Raw genomic sequence first — 17,731 nt, 5'->3', positions numbered from 1 at the left:
ACCTCAGTACCGTGGTAAAGTTGCTCCATTCTTTACCTAGTGATTATAGATTCGAGTTGGGAAACAACCTCTATCTGCTAAGTGGGGGTAAGGCTGCTTACATTATAAACCTCCCCAGACCCTGCAATGGCGGAAACCCACTACCCTGTCGAACACAATTCAGGCCTGGTAAAAGCTTGGAAGAAACATTTGAAACAAAAAAAGACTAGCTAGAAGCATCTAACTTTGGATCCAAAATTTAAATTCCATGCAGGAATGGCGCAAACTCGAATAATCAAATATATTCTAAAACAAGACTACAAAAAAAAAAAAAAAGAAGAGATTATTATTATATGGGAAAAATCTCAACATTTCCTGATGATACACATGCACAAGGGGGGGAGGGGGGAAATGGTTTGGCATGTCCATGTGATACCAACTATATAATTCATAAGAAAAAAAAAAAAAAAAAATGGCAGCAGGAAATATTGGATATTGCAACATGCCATCAGTAAGAGCAGCATCCAGCTCAAACATTTTCCAGTCATTCCACCATGAATTAATTCGAAAACCATGAGAGTTCACAGTATTTAATCATCAGCAATCACTCAGACATGTCATCTTCTGCTCCACTAGAGTGTTCCATGTCTTCAACTCGAGCAACCTTACGTCTCATTTCCAGGCCATCTTCAACAGATGACCTCCCTCTCTTTGAACTGGACATATCATAACCCTGAAAAACAAATGACAAATTAAGGTTAACAGAAAAATTGTTGGGATATACCCCTGACATATATCAATCCAGAATATGACAGAAAAAGATCAATGATTAAATGATATTGAGAAATTACCACTGAATCTTTTAGTTCGCGTGCAGCGACTACTGATCTACGCCTGACGGTCACTCTTGAAGGCACAGGATAATGTTCAACCTCATCAATGGATCTTCCTTCTTTTGCCCGCCTTTTCCTCAATACAAGCTTTGTAGGAAGAGGCTGCAAAATAATTGATAACATTAGTCAATGTAATGTCATTTCCAAAGAGAAAATGAAGAATAAAACCATGATCAACTAATACCAAGTAGCGTGCTGAGTCGTCATCAAAAGTAACAAGATATGTTGTCGGATCATCAGCATCATCACCTCTAACCTGTCTCATCTCATTAACATGCAAGTTTTCAAGTACAAATCCAAATTTACAGGCTTGCTAGAATATGAAAACCAAGATACCAGTGGTACTTACATCCCAGTGATATTCTCTAACCCAGGTATATGTGAGATCTTCATTCTCATCATACAAATCCTTCGATAGCTGGAACCGCATACAAAACAATTAGAAGTCTTGTCTAATTATTTTAAAACTGAGAAACTCAATAGCCATTGATGGAAAAACTTAGCAATCAGATAAGAACTACAAATCAATATCTAGTAGAAGATATTATCTACCTCATCTGGTGAAGGGACCATATATGCCAAAAATTTCTCGGGCTTGGCCGGATCCGAACCACCTCCCGCAAAACTCTTCATAATTGCCTGTCATTGAGAAAGGACAAGTTAACCACAAAAAAGTAGAATTGATATTTATATATTTTAGGTCTATAACTAGCACCAACACTTGAGAGGATACAACAGACTTTAAGAATGAAAGTAAAGGTAATTGGGTCATCCAAACTATTAATATTAGGAACAATTTGGTTTTCAAATATATTAGAAGGAAGGAGCAGCTTCAATTAAAATTCCCACATTTCATCATCAAAAGAAAAAGTAAGAGCAGGTAAGCTACAACTCAGTTAGAGGGATCACTAATATAAACAGAACTCCAGATTAAAGCAAGTACAATATGAGCATAAAGCTAAGAGCTAACGAGCAAATAGTCAAAATAAGATGAATAGTAACAGGTGAAGTTTTTCTACTTGACAGATTCTAGTTAAGTTGACCCGTAGAATCTACTGGAAGTATATATACACAACATTGAGCATCTTAAACTATGATAAAGTAACCTGCGATTCATGCATGTCACGGGCAGATCTGTCCAATTTATTGTAGACTTCTGAATCAGCTGTAGGATCACTATCAAAGGCCGCCAAAACAAACTGATCTTCGTACCTGGTTCAGAATCACTATGGTTTGATCAGCAAAAGGTCAGCAACGAAATATATGGATGCAATTCTCATCAAAAGTAGTAAAAATATAATAATAATGGCATCATAATAAAATTAAATGTCTACTACAATTTTTCAACTGAACAAAATAACTGTCTTGCGATTTTTCAAACAAATCAATAATTATTCAGTGGTACAAGAAATATATCATTTTATTTTTTATGGTAGAAAATATATTTATATAATGACACCCACAAGAAAAGTGACTTTATTGATAGATCACTTTCTTACTGGAAAAAAGAGGATTTCCAAACGTATTTTTACATTACTTTTGATATTCTTTAAGCAAACAAATAGAACAGAAACTGGAGGACCAAAATCATGAACCCAAAGAATGACCGAGAGTCTCTCCTCTTTACAATTTTCTTGCCATCAAAAAATAATAATAATAATAATAATAATAAAGGACAGATTACAAAATGATGTCCATGTATAAAGACAGCCAAAATGTAGAAATCAGCCCATAGACCAAAAAAGAGAGCTTCTACAGTTCCACTACATAGTTCCATAAGATAAGATTGGGGATTTTACAGCAACATGTTTTCTTGAGGTTTATTTCTACTTTGGCTTTATTTTGTTTCCATACCTACAAACAAGGTTCAAGATTTCGCTAGTATTCCAAGCGGTATTAGAAAACTTATGACCAGATTCAATTCAGTATGTTATCCATGATGGGATTTCTGTCAAAAGAAATCAATTTTAATTAGAAATTTGACTTCAAATCTATATCTTATGTTCCGATTTTTTTGGGGGGTGGAGCGTTTTAAGGGTTTGAACACTCACTCGAGTTGCAAAAATAGAATCAAATTAAGGGCCTCACTTCAATTAAAAATTTAAGCAAAAACAATAAGATGTTGAGGTCTACATAAACAGCTTGAGTGTTGGAAAGCATACCGTAGGCCACAAGCAAGGTTAATAATCGCTTTAGTACTGCTATTGCTATATGCAGTTGTAGTTTCTTAATATTCTATTGTTGTTTAATGTGTCTTCACTATCTAAGCTTCCCTACTGCTAGAGGGGCCCTTACCACTGGATCCAATATTCTTATAACACCCTACTGCATCAGAAGAACATCATAGTTTTAAATACCATTTAATCATTTATCTAAATTCAAGAACTGACTGTGACCACTCTAACAAATTTAGACGTATGTTAACAGTAACGTATTCATAAAATAGAAAAGTATGACAACTGAATATCAACACATTAGCAACATGTAGAGTCCATACCGATCAAAATCCGGTAAAAGAGGAAGAATCTCGACAGGTCGCAAAGACTTCTTGGTTGCATGAACTGGTACCGACTTGCATGCCTCGAAAGAAGCTTCAATAGCCTGGATTTGTTTTTCCCTGAAATATATTAATGTTTTAAGCATACCCAAACAAGAAAGAGAAAAAAAGGAAAATAACTATCCAGGAATGCTAACAGTAATGGAATTTCATTACACAAATTTACAAATGAAACAAACCTATCATTGAAACTCTCCAAGAGATTGCGGCTGCCCCTTGTCTCTCGCAGGTCTTTGGCTTGCTTTTCAGTTAGGGACTACAATTGATAACATTTATGTTCACTAAGCTCTGTCCTTGAGAAAATATATAATCGACAAGCCTAAGCAAGTACCTGCTTTGCTGCATCCATGCTAAGAGGAGAAATATATTGCGTCTTAACAAGCCAGGAAACACCTTTATCTGTAGGCCGCTCTTTCCTTCTTATTCCATCTTGTTTCGCAGGCGTTACTGACTCACCATCACGCAGCAGTTTTTCATCTTCTGGAGCAAGGGGTGGTCTTATGCTGGGAGGACTAGTGAAAGAAAACAACTTATAATCAGACAGATGATGGGTTTGGGTCCTCAACATAAGTACACAGGTAACTGTACAGCCCATACTTGTATACACTGATATCAAGCAAGTCAAGTGGTATCCCAAGATCTGGCTCAACGAAAAGTTTAGGCTTGTGCATTTTCTCCAATGATGTGATAGTATATCTAGTGTACCTGTGACATTGATCAAAAAAATTACCATAAGAAAGATAGGAAAAAATGCAAATTGCAATCAGACAAAATAAAACAGAAAACATAGAAAGGCAAAATTACAGGCTTCTAAAACCAGCGACTCAAAAAGCCATCTAAAATTAATGAATGAAGGTTTCTGATGAAGATTAAAGATTCCTGACCAATTTACAACCAAGGTTCATAACTCAATTTCGACCGAGACAACTCGGTTTTGACCTTGTCCATGTACAACCCGAGGCTTGAAAGAGGTTTGTACCAGGTTTCATCCTGTTTCGACAGGTTTCACAGTTTTGCAAGTTTTGACATTTGGTTTTGACCGAGAGCAATGTCATTGGATACATATGTGCAATATTCGAAGGAGTGCAAATCTTCAATGGTACACAGCTCGTGGATTAGACCCGCCAAAAACTCCATGTGGTAGTGAGTGGTGAGTGGCTAGTGGTGGGTGGTGAGTGGTGAGTGTTGTATACTTGTATTTACCTAACCTAATGCAAATTTACATTACATTAATTGCATATTTGCATTTCCAGTAGTTAAATTATATATAGTCAGTATTTATAATATGGTTAGTGAACAGAAAGCAGGATTCAGCGTACACTAGCAAACTTAAGACACCAAGTACCATTTTCCTTTTTTTTTTTTTTTTTTTTAACTAATTCATGGAATAGATGTAAGATAGTAAAAATAGGCAGCAATTAAAAAAAAATGGTCAAAAACCATTTTCTGGGCCTTGTAACATAGGTTCTGAATTTAGTCCAGAAAATCCCAGGTTTTGGTCGAAACCTAGCATATCTCATTTTCAGCCAGGATCGAAACCAAAACCTTAATCCTTGTTTACAACTACTGTTATGTTTTGTGATGAGATTTCTATATTTCATAATTTTAGCAAGGCATTCAAAGTCAGACATCCTTCTTTTGTTAGAAAAAAATGGTTTACAAGCATCTTTGGTTATTTTCATACAGGAATTTGAGCCACGATAGGAACAAAATATTTTCTAAAAATAAAGGCGGTGAATATGTGATTCAACAGTTAACAAAAAACTGTTTTTCTAGGAAATGGTTTGGTCCATCATCCAAGCACTTCCTTCTCAAAAGGCACTGATGTTCTCAAGGTCTAAGGCACTGATTACTGGAATTCTATGGCTGTTTGATTCTAATAAGGATTACCGTTTCTTGTTTTTTCTTCACATCATGTTTTTCTGATGTAGATTGAAGGAGGAAAGTGAGAAGAAAGGACAGTCCAGCCCAGCCATCGAACCAGCAGCCCAACCAACCCTCTTGGCCCAGCCCAATCAGCCCACAGTACTGTTTAAGGTGACAACCGGGCTGGGTATCGATCTGCCTAATTTCACAGAATGTGTGGACCCTACTTGGGTGGATAGTGCGGCTGGAAGACACCTTATAGCTGCTGGAATATTCTATTTTACAGTTTTTTTACCCTAGTTTCTAAATTGTAATGATAGTTACTTTTATGTTTTATCCTAAGTAGTGCTACTTAGTAATTTCCCTTAATTTTTGGGAGTTGTTGAATTGTAATAGGATCTCTTTCTATTTACAAGAATTTCCTATTTGACTGATGGGATTATTTGTTTCCTTTTTTGTTTGATTGAGTTTTGTCTTCCTACTCTCCTTTCTTTGGTCTTTCTTATTGGCCAAGTGATTGTTTTTGAAATTTAGAAGGTCATTTATTTAGAAGTTTTTCTTTGTTTCCTTTTTGGATTTTCTTCTTGCCTAAGGAAGAAAACCTTGTTCTTCTTACACCTTCTATTTTATAAAAGCTGGCCAAAGCTATAATAACGCCCCCTTCATCTATTGTAATAGTTAAGACATTGAATTATAAATAAAGTTGCTGGCATGCTGCTTGCTTGCAAGTTCTCCTGAGAAAGAATGCTTCAATAGCTGTGGGTGAGAAGCCCACGGCTGAGATAGCCTACCCCCACTCACATCTCTCCCGTCAAGTTTGAGTTATCTATTCTCTATTCGCTTCTTCTTCTATTTAAGAGTTGAGTACTTGATTAAATCCAGTGGAAGCTCTCTTGAACAACTCTACATCAGAAGCTGTTTGAAGATCAGATTGCATCCTTGCTGCCCAGATCAAGACCCTCTTGTGTGAAGAATTTTGACTTGATGTTACCCCCAAACTAGAAGCCATCTGCGGACACCCTTTTAGAGTATTCTCGGCACCCCTAGGAGAGAGACTCGATCAGCATTGGTACCCTATTCATGGGTTGGTTTCCGAGATAATAAAAATCTCCCAAATTTACCCTAATTCTGCCCCATTTCTGATTGCATTTGAATCTTTTCAACCTGAGATCTATTTCAGCGACTGTTTGAAGGTTCTATCAAGCACCTTGTGGCCATCCCTCGACCAGGCTTTCGGCATCTATTAAGCCTTGTGTGAGTTCTTGATGAAGTTGATTTGACCCAATTTCTAAGTTCGCATTCAGGTCTGTTCCTTTCTGTCAAATCTGATCTGTACCAAGTATTTGTTGGAGCTTGCGATGGATTCCATCGGGACTGATTACCTTGGTAATTAGTCTGACATCACAGTAAAATTTATTTTCTGTAGAACTGCATCAGAATTTAGAATTTCGCCTTATTCTTCAAATTCTTAAAATCTGATTTTCGTTTAGAGTGGTTCCAGCCTCTGTGCTCTTCTAAATTCCATTCTAGACTCTAGACTACACCAATTAGTCAACGCATGCATGAGACATGGGATCAATGGGCTTCATCAAACAAATGAACACAGCAGATTCTACATATTCACTTAATATAACAGCAGTAACATCTGAAAGGACTCTATGCCAATGTTCAAGGTTTCGCCGAACTTTTGCAAAATATTTCGGTTTCTCAAGAGGTCAAAATAAAATTCCATGAGAAATGTAAAACGTGCAAGGTTTTCGTCAAAATTTTTCTGTTTCAGTTACTTTTCGACAATATGTGTGATTTTAGTACCGTTTCTGTACCTTTAATATAAAATGTATGGTTTCAAACGATATTGGTCGAAATTTCAACCCATTTCATTGGTTCTGACTTCGACTCTATGGTTGTGGAAATATGGTTTTTTGCGATTTTTGGTTAAATCACTGCCATACAAATGTGGATCACGTTGTTGGGCAGAAATGGAACGCCTCGAAATCATCGATTTACCGCATTTGTGGAAGTTTTGTGCAAGATTCAAAGTTGTGTAAAATAGGCCATGTTAGAAAATATAAATTAGCAGCTTGCAACGTATACTACCAACCTAGGGTTCGAAATCAAACTATCATTTTGGGGGGTGCCCTTTCAAGGAGTTTTGGAACCTAATTTGGCCATTTGGGTCACGAAAGCATCCATCGAAATCAACCACCAAAACCTTATTTTGCAGTTTTGTGAAATACTTCAGTTTCGAGCCTGGTCGAAACCTGGAACCCTGCCCTATGTAATTTAACCCACTGTTTTACATCTTGGCTTCATGAAAGAATTGAATAATGAAGTATGCAGAAAATATATACATCAGTGCAATTAAATGTTTTTCTCTTTCTTCTTTCTTTGTCCTTCATAATCTTCCTGAAAAGTGAAATTATAGAAAGGTTTGCAAAGTAAATGCACTTACTGATCTTTATTACTGTTCAAGGACAATAGCTTTGGCTGCGCTGAAGGATCTGGAAGTTCATTCCGAAACCTTTCAAAAGGTAAACAGAACATAATAATTAGCCTTGAAAGTAATCTTTTCAATAATATCTGCCACAGCGTTTAGATGATCCTAGGCATTGGAGGAGGGAAAAAAATCAAGGTGTCAAAAGGCATCACCTAAGCAACACCTATGTGACCTAGGTGCCCTTCCAGCAAAGAATGCCTGGACACCTAGGAAACACCTTGACAACTATGTTTTTTTAATAAATAACCAAAAATGCTTAATTGCAAAGAATGAAAAAAAAATACGGATACAGCATATAATACAACGATAACAGGGACAAAGCCCCACAGAACCCACAAGGGGACTATAAAGCCTCCAACCAAGAATTCCCATGCTTCACAGACTACAAAGTATAGGAAATGCAATCCTAACCAAGAATTCACAGGCTATCATTCAAACCCACATAAAGGTTGAAAACTCACATGAAACATCATAGTGGAAAAGAAAAAGAAAACGAAAACAAGAAATTAGGAAAAGAAAAAAATGTTTAAGGCAGACATGGTTAGGGAAGGAGTGGGAGGTGGAGGAGGATTAGGTGGACATTTTGATAAGGATAAAACCTTATCACAGGTTGCTGATCTTTACTGTTAGCTACACCTTCATAGGGATATACACCATGTTATTAAATGGTGTTGTACATGTCAACTTGCAGCGGAAACAAAGTAGACCACGGGCATACACTCACCACTACCCATACGTCACCCACCGTGGCTGCACACAAGTATGTATTTCATGCTAGGCTTACCATTGACACGAGAGCAACACGACTCGATCTTTGCAGTAGTGGACAGATTCTCCAAAATGGCTCACTTTACACCTTGTTGCAACTTGCAATATCTTTGATGCAAGCCATACAACCACTTATTCATCAGAAAGGTGGTGCAACAGCATGTACTGCTGGATTCCATAGTATTTGATTGCGACGTCAAGTTTATGAGCTACTTTTAGAAAATTTTGTGAATGAGGATAATTACAAATCTGAAGTTCTCCACGGCCTTTCACCCAAAAACAAATGGTCAAACAGAAGTTGTGAATCAAAGCCTCAGCAACCTCTTGTGTTGTCTTGTTTGCGACCATGAGAAGACTCGTCCTTCGATCCTTGATATTGCAGAAATTTCTTACAACTACTTAACCACCCACGGGTCGCACACTCTTTGAAATTGTAATTGGATTTCAACCTAGGAGGCCCATGATTTGGTATCACTACCTCCTCACATAAGGGCTAGGATTTAAGTATCGATATCGGGTATTGTATCGAAGGTGTAATTTTAAGAGGCATATCGTATAAGGAGGCTTATGGAAAAAGTCAGAACCTACAAGAGGGATCTTCATATGGTCTTCATCGACCTAGAAAAGGCCTATGACGAGGTTCCCAGAGATTTAATCTGGCAGGTTTCAGAGAAGAAAGAAGTGTCACGTAAATACGTAGATATAATCAAAGACATGTATGGAGATGTGGTGACTAATGTGAGATCTGTGGGAGGCCAAGGTGTTGAGTTCCCAATTAATATCGGCTTACATCAAGGATCCGCATTGAGCCACTACCTATTTACACTTGTCATGGATGATTTAACCAAGAATATTCAAGGAGAGGTCCCATGGTGTATGCTTTTTGCAGATGATATTGTGCTGGTCGGCGAAACAATGCCAGAGATTAATGATAAGTTGGAACTATGGAGATATACTTTGGAATCGAAAGGTCTCAAGATAAGTAGAACGAAAATGGAATATATGAGGTGTAACTTCAGTCGATTGAGGATTGATAGTGAGGAAGTGAAAATTGAGGGGAGAGAGATCCCGCAAAGTGATGCTTCAGATATTTGGGCTCTACGTTAAACAAAGAAGGTGAGATTGATGATGATGTTTCCACAAATTTAAAGTAGGATCAATGAAATGGAAAGGGGCATTTAGAGTGTTATGTGATCAACGTATTCCTCAAAAGCTTAAGGGAAAATTCTACAGGACAGCCATAAGACCAGCTATGATGTATGGTGCAGAATGTTGGGTAGTCAATAAGCATAACATAAATAAGTTGAGTGTGGTTGAGATGAGGATGTTGAGATGGATGTGCGGCAAAACCCTGAGAGATAGAATAAGAAATAACCAGATTAGAACGGATTTAGGAGTTTCCCCAATCCAAGATAAGCTCAGAGAATGTCGATTACGATGGTTTGGGCATGTCCAAAGGAGGCCCTTGGATGCCCCTGTAAGGAGGAGTGACCAGATGCTGATGTATGGAGCTAAAAGCGCTATGGACAGGCCAAAACTGACCATTGATGAGTTAGTTAGAAGAGACATGCAAAAGTTAAGTCTTCACCCAAATATGGCATCTAACAAAGCTGCTTAGAGGGCTAGGATCCGAGTTGCTAATTGTTCGTGAGTTGGATGTCCCATAGTGTTTTTTTTTTCAAATACTTGCGGATCCATGTAGCCGACCCTATTTAGTTGGGATAAGGCTAAGCTTTGTTGTTGTTACTGATCGTATCATATGGAGAGGCGTAAGACACATTAAAGATATGCAAGGAAATGGTCAAGAAATGCATGGATGTGCTTATGATACATATAAAATACAGTTCTGAAACATGAAACACTTTATTATGCAACATGTAATATAACAGTTCGATGCAAGGATTTAAGTCGCTTTTACCCAATCTAGTGATGCATAACCAAGAAAAATTCATTTGAGCACAAAATAAAGAGATCTGCAATTTTACCATTTTCACACAACTACTCGATTCACGATTTGAACACTGTAAGTCCCCAAAAGTTGTTCAAATGGTGAAGATTGGAGTCTTTTTATGTTAGATTATTTCCTTTAACTCATATTGAAGAGAAAAATAAGTTTCAAAGTCCTTCGATTGCTCTCAATTCCATATCTCACTCACGGTTTCTATTTTGCAAGTTTGAAAGAGGTGTATCTTACCTATATCGGATCATATCGGTCCCGTATTGATCGATACAAACATTTTTTGAAACTAAGTATCACATCGATATGGGTGAGCGTTGAGGCAAATGAGTTCATTTGGCACATCACAGAAGTACATATAAATGGTTATTGACATATAGCCACTAGCGACGATGCATATAAGGCAGTCGCTGACTGACATCGCCATTTCTTCGAATTCCAACCAGGTGATATGGTGATGGTTCACACCCGGTACCAGTGCTAAGTTAAACCTCGAAAAACGAGTCCAGTCAAGGTGCTGAGACAAATTGGACAGAATGCTTACATGTTAAAACTACCACCATACATGAAAATTAACAAGTTTTTAATGGTGTTGATCTTACTCTTTATGTGGGGCCACCATATGGACGAGGCTGATGCTGAGCATTCTTTACGGCTTCCCCAGTTTGCAGCCCCGGTCAAAGATGAAATAGAAGATGTTCTTGGTAATAAGTTCACTACAACACAAGACGGCGACAATTACTATTCTTTCCTCATGAAATGGAAGGAACACACTCAACATGATTGCACATGGATCCATACCGACGATTTTCAACAACTTAATCCAAATCTTTATGTGCATTACATGTCCTTCCTACATTCGCTGGAGTCGAATGTTTCTAAGCTAGAAGAAGCTAATGAGGACAAGTACTTAGGCAGGTAATACTTGTGTAGGAACAAAAAGAACCAAGCATACACCACTTAGCCCCCTGATTCTTTTAAATGGATTATGGACCAAGCAAGCTAGCCCATTGGGTTGGGTGGTTTCTGTTTCACCCCAAGATTCCAGGTTTCCTTGCCTCGTTTCTAGCGGCCTTATACCTCTCCTTATCGTCAGTCTCTCCAGTCCTTTGCCAAGTCTTAAGACTTCCTTTTTAATCTTGATGGCTGCCTGAACTTCTACATCCCACCACCAAGTCTCTCTAGGGGCCAACCGAGTACCCCTAGACATCCCTAGTACCTCTTAGCTACTTTCTTAATGCAATATGTCATCTCAGTCAACAACGAGTTGGCATCTCCTTAACAATCCCACTTCTATTGCTTCACCACTTTATCGGTAAAAGACCCTAAGGAATCTCCTTTCAATCTCCACCACCTTACCTTTGGGCAAATATGTTTCTTTGGCTCACTCTTCAACATATTAAAGCACAAATCCAAGATCAACAATCTATGTTGAGACGTTAACCTCTCCCTAGGGATAACCTTGCAATCCTTAAGTAACAATTTGTCGGGCCTTCTAGTAAGGAAGAAGTCGATTTTGCTAGTATGTTCCCACTTTTGTAAGTACACAAGTGCTCTTCTCTCTTAGCGAAGAATGTGTTCACAATGGATAGGTCATAGGCGTCGCAAAGTTCAAAACAGCGGCCCCCTCCTCATTCCTCTTCCCCAACTCCAAATCCACCATGATCCTCTCCATAACCTATCCTATCCCTACCAATGTGTCCATTCAGGTCTCCTCTCATAATAATCTTTTCATCTAGGCCAAATCCATGCATTAAATCATTCATGTGTTCCAAAAATTGTAACTTGCTGCTTTCATCCAACCCTGCATGGGGTGCATATACACTAATTATGTTGACAACCTCGCTTTTCAACACAATGTTAATGGATAGAATTCTATCTTCCACTCTTTTAATATCTACAACATCATTCTTTAGGTATTTATCCACCACTATACCAACTCCACCTCTACCACTATGGTCTCCTGAATATCAGAGTTTAAAATCATCTAGCATCTTAGCATTATAACCCTTCCATCCAGTCTCTTAAATGCATACGATATTGCGATGTTAATCCTCCTCCTCCTAATAACATCAATCAGCTCCAAACTCTTACCCGTCAGCGAACCAATGTTCCAGGAAGCAAATCTAATCCTTTGTTTCTAGGCAGCATTCTTAACTCTCTCTTTTACATGTTGTAAGGAAACAATACAAACCTTTATGTGCACTTCTGTGTACATTCTCTAATATGGCCTATTGCGCACAACTTTGAATCTTGCACAAAACTTCGACAAATGCAGCAAAGTGTGCTTTTGATGAGTTCCACTATTGCCCAACAATTTGTTCCACGTTAGTATGGTAGTGAGTTGGCCAAAAAATTCAAAAAATTAAGCTACCACAAACCTTGGAATTGGAACCAATGAAATGGGTCAACATTTCAACCCATTTATTCGAAACTATACGTTTTAAATTAAAAGTTTGTATTGTTTCGGTTGAAACAATACCAAAACCACACATATCGTTGAAAATTCGCCGATAGAGCGAAATTTTGACCAAAACCATACACTTTTTACATTCCGCGTGGAGTTTAGTCGCATTACAATCTCTCATAATCACACTTATCAATGTTCATCTGCATGACCCTGTTGAATCTCACTTCATCCTCAGCCTGCTTCCTTAATTTTGTTCCTCCAAACCCTTTTCAAAAGATGGACATCTATTTTTTTACTAACAAAATAAAAACCATTTAGAACCACAAAAAATTTGTCCTAAGACAGCAAGGTCATATTACCTCTAAAGGATTTCTGCCACGGTTCCCTTTGGCTTTCTTGTTTTCTTCCTTCCTCTAATTTCTTTCCTCAATTACACCTTGGGTAGTTTTTCTTGGTTCATGAGTTTTTGGGTGATTAATCATAAAATAGTTCTGCAAGGTGAACAGCACAAATGGACAAACATTGATTCATTTTCCAAGATTTCTTCCCTGTTGACATTGAGAAAGCACTTTTGGAGCTTCCTAGTAAAGCCATAAGAAAATTTAAGTCATCAAGGTCCATGGCTCCATAAAGAAACCAAAAGCACACAACTTCCTAAATCTTCCAAAAAAGAGAAAGAGAAAGGGGAAAAGGCATAGCTTAAGAGAAAATCAGATAGATTCCATTCATTCGTAGAACATTAGATCTGCCTTCCTTCCAATTAAAAACAGATGCCAAGATTGAAATATTTTAATGTGGAATCTATTGCTTGCAGATACTACCACAAATCATGATAAACAAGATTTCTTGACCTTCCAATTTCACTTCCTCCAAACTTTTCAAGACCTTCTTTCAACAATCATCTTCATTAATATGGAACAATTAAAGAACAAGGTCAGGAAACTTCCACGCTTACTCAAAATTGTAAAAGAAATCACCAGCAACTTTCAACTCCACCATAACAACTATCAGCTGGATACATTTGTATTCCATCATCACAAATAAGGTAAAGGTGCCATTGTGTTTAAGATTATTAAGTCTCATTTCATTAGGAAGCCCTAATTCTTCAATAAATAACCACACTTCACACTTCCAGCACTTGTCAAGAGCAGGCATACCTACAAGCTATCAAAATTATAAAATATGCAGGTGTTCCGATTCTTTCATCTCCCTCCTAAAATCACCTGGAACGTAATCAAGAATACTTGTGTTTTGCAGCAGTGCAATCAAAGAGCAAACCTAATTTATCGTTCCAAACATGGTTGTCAATCTGTAAACATGTTTCAGAGAGTTTCACACAACAGAGGGATCCATGTTACTTGGGTATGGAATTGGAACTAATGTTACAATTCAGCATACATTATTGCTACGAGGTTGAAAAAAAAAAAAAAAAAAAAAAAAAAAAAAAAAAAAAAAAAAAAAAAAAAAAAAAAAATGCCACATGACCGTGGGAAATCTTCCTTTCCACATTTGGAGAACTTGGAAATCTAGAAAAAAGAAATGGTCAACATGGCGTCATGAACCAAGAAATATCAGCTCTATAGCTATCGCCATGAATTTTTCAAGCATGCAACATCAGTTATGGCAATCTCCTGTAGATAGTAAACCAATAAAAGTCCTCACAAAATTCTCCGGAAGCGTAACTTCTGACCTCAAACTGAATGCGAAAAAAAAAAAAGTGCTAATGATCCGCCATCCATTACAACCAATAATAGTTCAAGACAATAAAATTTAAGCAACAAATTCAACAAGGAAAAACTGCAGTCCGAATTTTCCAAGGAAAAGAAGAAATGAAGAAATAACTGATAGAACAAAACATGTGGGTTTCATTCGCAATATACTTACTTCAACTTGCACAAAAATGTTGTTGGCTTCTTCAACCTGTTTTCAATCCTCTCACCACTTAAAAATGGAGTGGTTTTCCTCTCTCCCATGCGTGAACCCATAATTGAGCCATGCCCCTTCATTCCAGAAGACATCATTTGCGTCTTATGCAACACTGTGTTCTGAGACTCCTTTAATTGTTGCCTATGCTTTTCTTCCTGTCTCTGCTTCTCATACTCCCTCTTCTTCCGCAACCTCCTCTCTTCCTCCGTCTCAACCCTCCCAAGAGGCCCATTTGGTTTACCGGACGGCAATGGAGGAGGAACAGAGGCCTTCTGGTGCTGTTTAGGAGGAAGCCCATGTTTCACATGCCTCGATTCTCTCCACCCAACACCATTAGAGTCCTTGAGCACCCCTTTGTCATGCCCATGACTATCAAGTCCGCTCTCATGACCCTGATTCGGAAGAGGAGCAGATGTTGGAGGCGGTGGCGGCAGAGGCAGTGATGGAGGCGGAAGTGGCGGAGGTGGTGGAGGAAGATCTGCTGAAATTGGTGGAGGTGACGAAGGAGGCGGAGGCGGAGGCATTGGTGGCGGAGGAACTGAATGGTGGTTGTACTGGGAAGGATATACAGAAGATGGATAATATTTTGGGGGTGGTGGAGGCTGTGATTGTGGATTCATTGAAGCTGGCGGCATGGGAGGAGGCGGCGGAGGCTGATAAGAAGACTGTGGCGGTGGTGGCGGTGGTGGATACTGATGTTGTTCTTGTTCTTGTTGTTGCGGCGGTTGCTGCCGCTGCTGGTGGTGATGATGCAGAGGAGGTTGACCTCTAGGAGGCCCATAATGGTGCGAAGACGATCCATATCCACCATGATGGAAGCTGGAATTAGGGTGAGTTTGGTTATAATTTGGTGGATACGAAGGAGGAGGAGGAGGAGGAGGCCCAGAAGGCTGAGATCCAGCGACACCACCGCTAAAGCCTCGATTTTGAGGGTACTGATTTGGCCTCGGTGGTGGCGGACCTAGTGGTGGAGGAAGAGGGTTCTGGCTCGGCGGACCGAATGAAGATTGTGGAGGGTAAGGTCGATACGACGCCATGATTCTCTCTCACTCTAGGGTTTCAGACTCCGAACACAACAAAATTTCAAGTCTCAGATTGATCCCCGAGAAGAACATTCATCCAAAACTGCTTAATCTACAGATTAAAAACAGGAAGATTCATCCAAAACCAGTATCCGAAGAACAATCAGAACCACTCGGCGATCTCCAAGCAAGCGCGTCTACAGAAAAACAATGAGAAAGAGAGAGGCGTTCTTCGCTTCTACAGCATGAATTGCTTTAACTGTTGGGTAGAAGACCAAAAAACAGAAAGGCGAAAGATTTTCGTAGAGATTCCTGCTAAATCCTTGATTTCCTCATCCGTCGCATGAAAAATGTTTACAAAGCTGGTTCATAGGTTACAGTAAGAGCTGATACAGGAAAAAAGAGCTTTTATTGTGAGCGAGTGAAAGGATAAACTCCCCCCGCGCTTGAAATTATCGAAAAACCAAAGCGTTCTCTCAGGAGTCCGGACTTGGGGAACTCAGAGCTGTTTCTCCCAGAGAAGGTTTTAGACTTTTCGTCTTTTTGCCATGGATTTCCGGTTCGGGTAATATCGGATCCGTTCGGAAATGAGATACTGTCTCCCATCTTCTTCTTCTTCCCCCCGGTGTGCCCGGCCCACCCAGCCCTTTGCATTTCCCTTCCACCCTCTACATGGTGAGGCGTAATCAGGGCCAGCCCAGCCAGGTCTTGAGGGCAGGTCAAGGTTAGATTTTTTAGGTCCTAGTTGTTAGATTAAGGTGTAAAAAGCCTAGTTCAGGCACCTGAGCCTGTGCAACCGTAGGTTTTTCGTGTCTTTGGGTGGCAAAATTTTATAATATAATCGATATTGATACCTATTGTATTTACTACGAAACCAATACCAATATCGATCTTGTCCATACCAAGTACCTAAAACCATGGTCGTGACTCGTGAGAGACAAAAGGGGAGTTGCATTGTTAGGTATTCACGAGGTTTTATACTTCAATAAATAATATCAACTTTATTTTGAGAAAAAAGGAAAACATCACTAAAGAATACAGAAGTCTTGAACTGAGAAAAAATTAAATTAATGAACTCAACCTCCGGAGGCATTTCCCTAAGGTTGAGGCTAAGAGGGTGAACCAAGTTGTTTACACTATAACCGTAAAATTGTTTAATAAATTATTCGCTTTTGATTTAAAAATCATAGCATTTAATACATGGTTCTATTTTAGTTTTAACCATTTAAATCGATTAAAACTGATTAAACTTTGATTTATATATTAAATAAGGGAGAGGGTTCCCTAAAATGCAGTGTGGCCCCTACATCAGCATAGGGACCATTGGGAGTGCATGCAAAAGCATTGCTATAACAATGAATAGTAGAGTAATGCCTTAGGTCTTTCATTGATATGAGTCCTATTTATATACAAGAAGATACTATCTTAGGTGAATTATAGAATATGCACATACCATCTATAAAATACAAGATTACCATATATTTATGATTTCCTATGGTAGGAGATCCACACTTGCCATATATATGGAGAGTGGATATGATAGATAATTATGCATATCCACATTTGCCATAGGTATGGAGAGTGGAGATATGCATTGTTGTATCCTTGATTATAGCCACCACACTTGCCATGTATATGAAGAGTGAAATATGGTAGATGGAGGTATCCTTGGAATATAAGATAACTGATATGGGTTTTCCTAATTTGGGAAAACTGATCCATATTGGTTGATACACCCCCTCAAGATGATTCGATGGATCAGATTTTTGGCTTGTCACGTAGGAATAGGAACCCAGGTGTGGAAAGACCTTTGGTCATAATATCAGTCAGCTGATCATTGGTTGAAATAAATTGGA

At 38.6% G+C, this 17,731-nt stretch overlaps 1 protein-coding gene across 1 annotated transcript; it reads right to left on the bottom strand.

Moving 5' to 3' along the window:
- Positions 1-301: 301 nt before the first annotated feature.
- On the bottom strand, positions 302-16,385 carry LOC122067455 (protein PAF1 homolog). The gene is made up of 12 exons (XM_042631312.1): positions 14,812-16,385; positions 7,748-7,816; positions 4,027-4,134; positions 3,761-3,941; positions 3,609-3,685; positions 3,370-3,489; positions 1,979-2,084; positions 1,425-1,511; positions 1,222-1,290; positions 1,057-1,128; positions 831-974; positions 302-712 (listed from the first exon to the last, which is right to left on the bottom strand). Exons 1-12 carry the CDS (start codon positions 15,888-15,890, stop codon positions 584-586), a joined length of 2,241 nt encoding a protein of 746 aa, XP_042487246.1. The 5' UTR covers positions 15,891-16,385; the 3' UTR covers positions 302-583.
- Between the last annotated feature and the right edge of the window lie 1,346 nt (positions 16,386-17,731).

The sequence above is a fragment of the Macadamia integrifolia genome, chromosome 2 (assembly GCF_013358625.1).
Source record: "Macadamia integrifolia cultivar HAES 741 chromosome 2, SCU_Mint_v3, whole genome shotgun sequence".
NCBI classification, from domain to species: domain Eukaryota; kingdom Viridiplantae; phylum Streptophyta; class Magnoliopsida; order Proteales; family Proteaceae; genus Macadamia; species Macadamia integrifolia.
The sequence above is the reverse complement of the archived record's forward strand: the minus strand, read 5'-3'. Positions and strand labels throughout refer to the sequence as shown.

Excerpts from the sequence above, each read along its gene's own strand:
- LOC122067455 (XM_042631312.1), bottom strand. The coding sequence starts at position 15,890 with ATGGCGTCGTATCGACCTTACCCTCCACAATCTTCATTCGGTCCGCCG. Across the intron at positions 3,686-3,760 it reads GCATGGATGCAGCAAAGCAG|TCCCTAACTGAAAAGCAAGC; the intron begins GTACTTGCTTAG and ends TATCAATTGTAG. Across the intron at positions 1,512-1,978 it reads GTGACATGCATGAATCGCAG|GCAATTATGAAGAGTTTTGC; the intron begins GTTACTTTATCA and ends TCTCAATGACAG.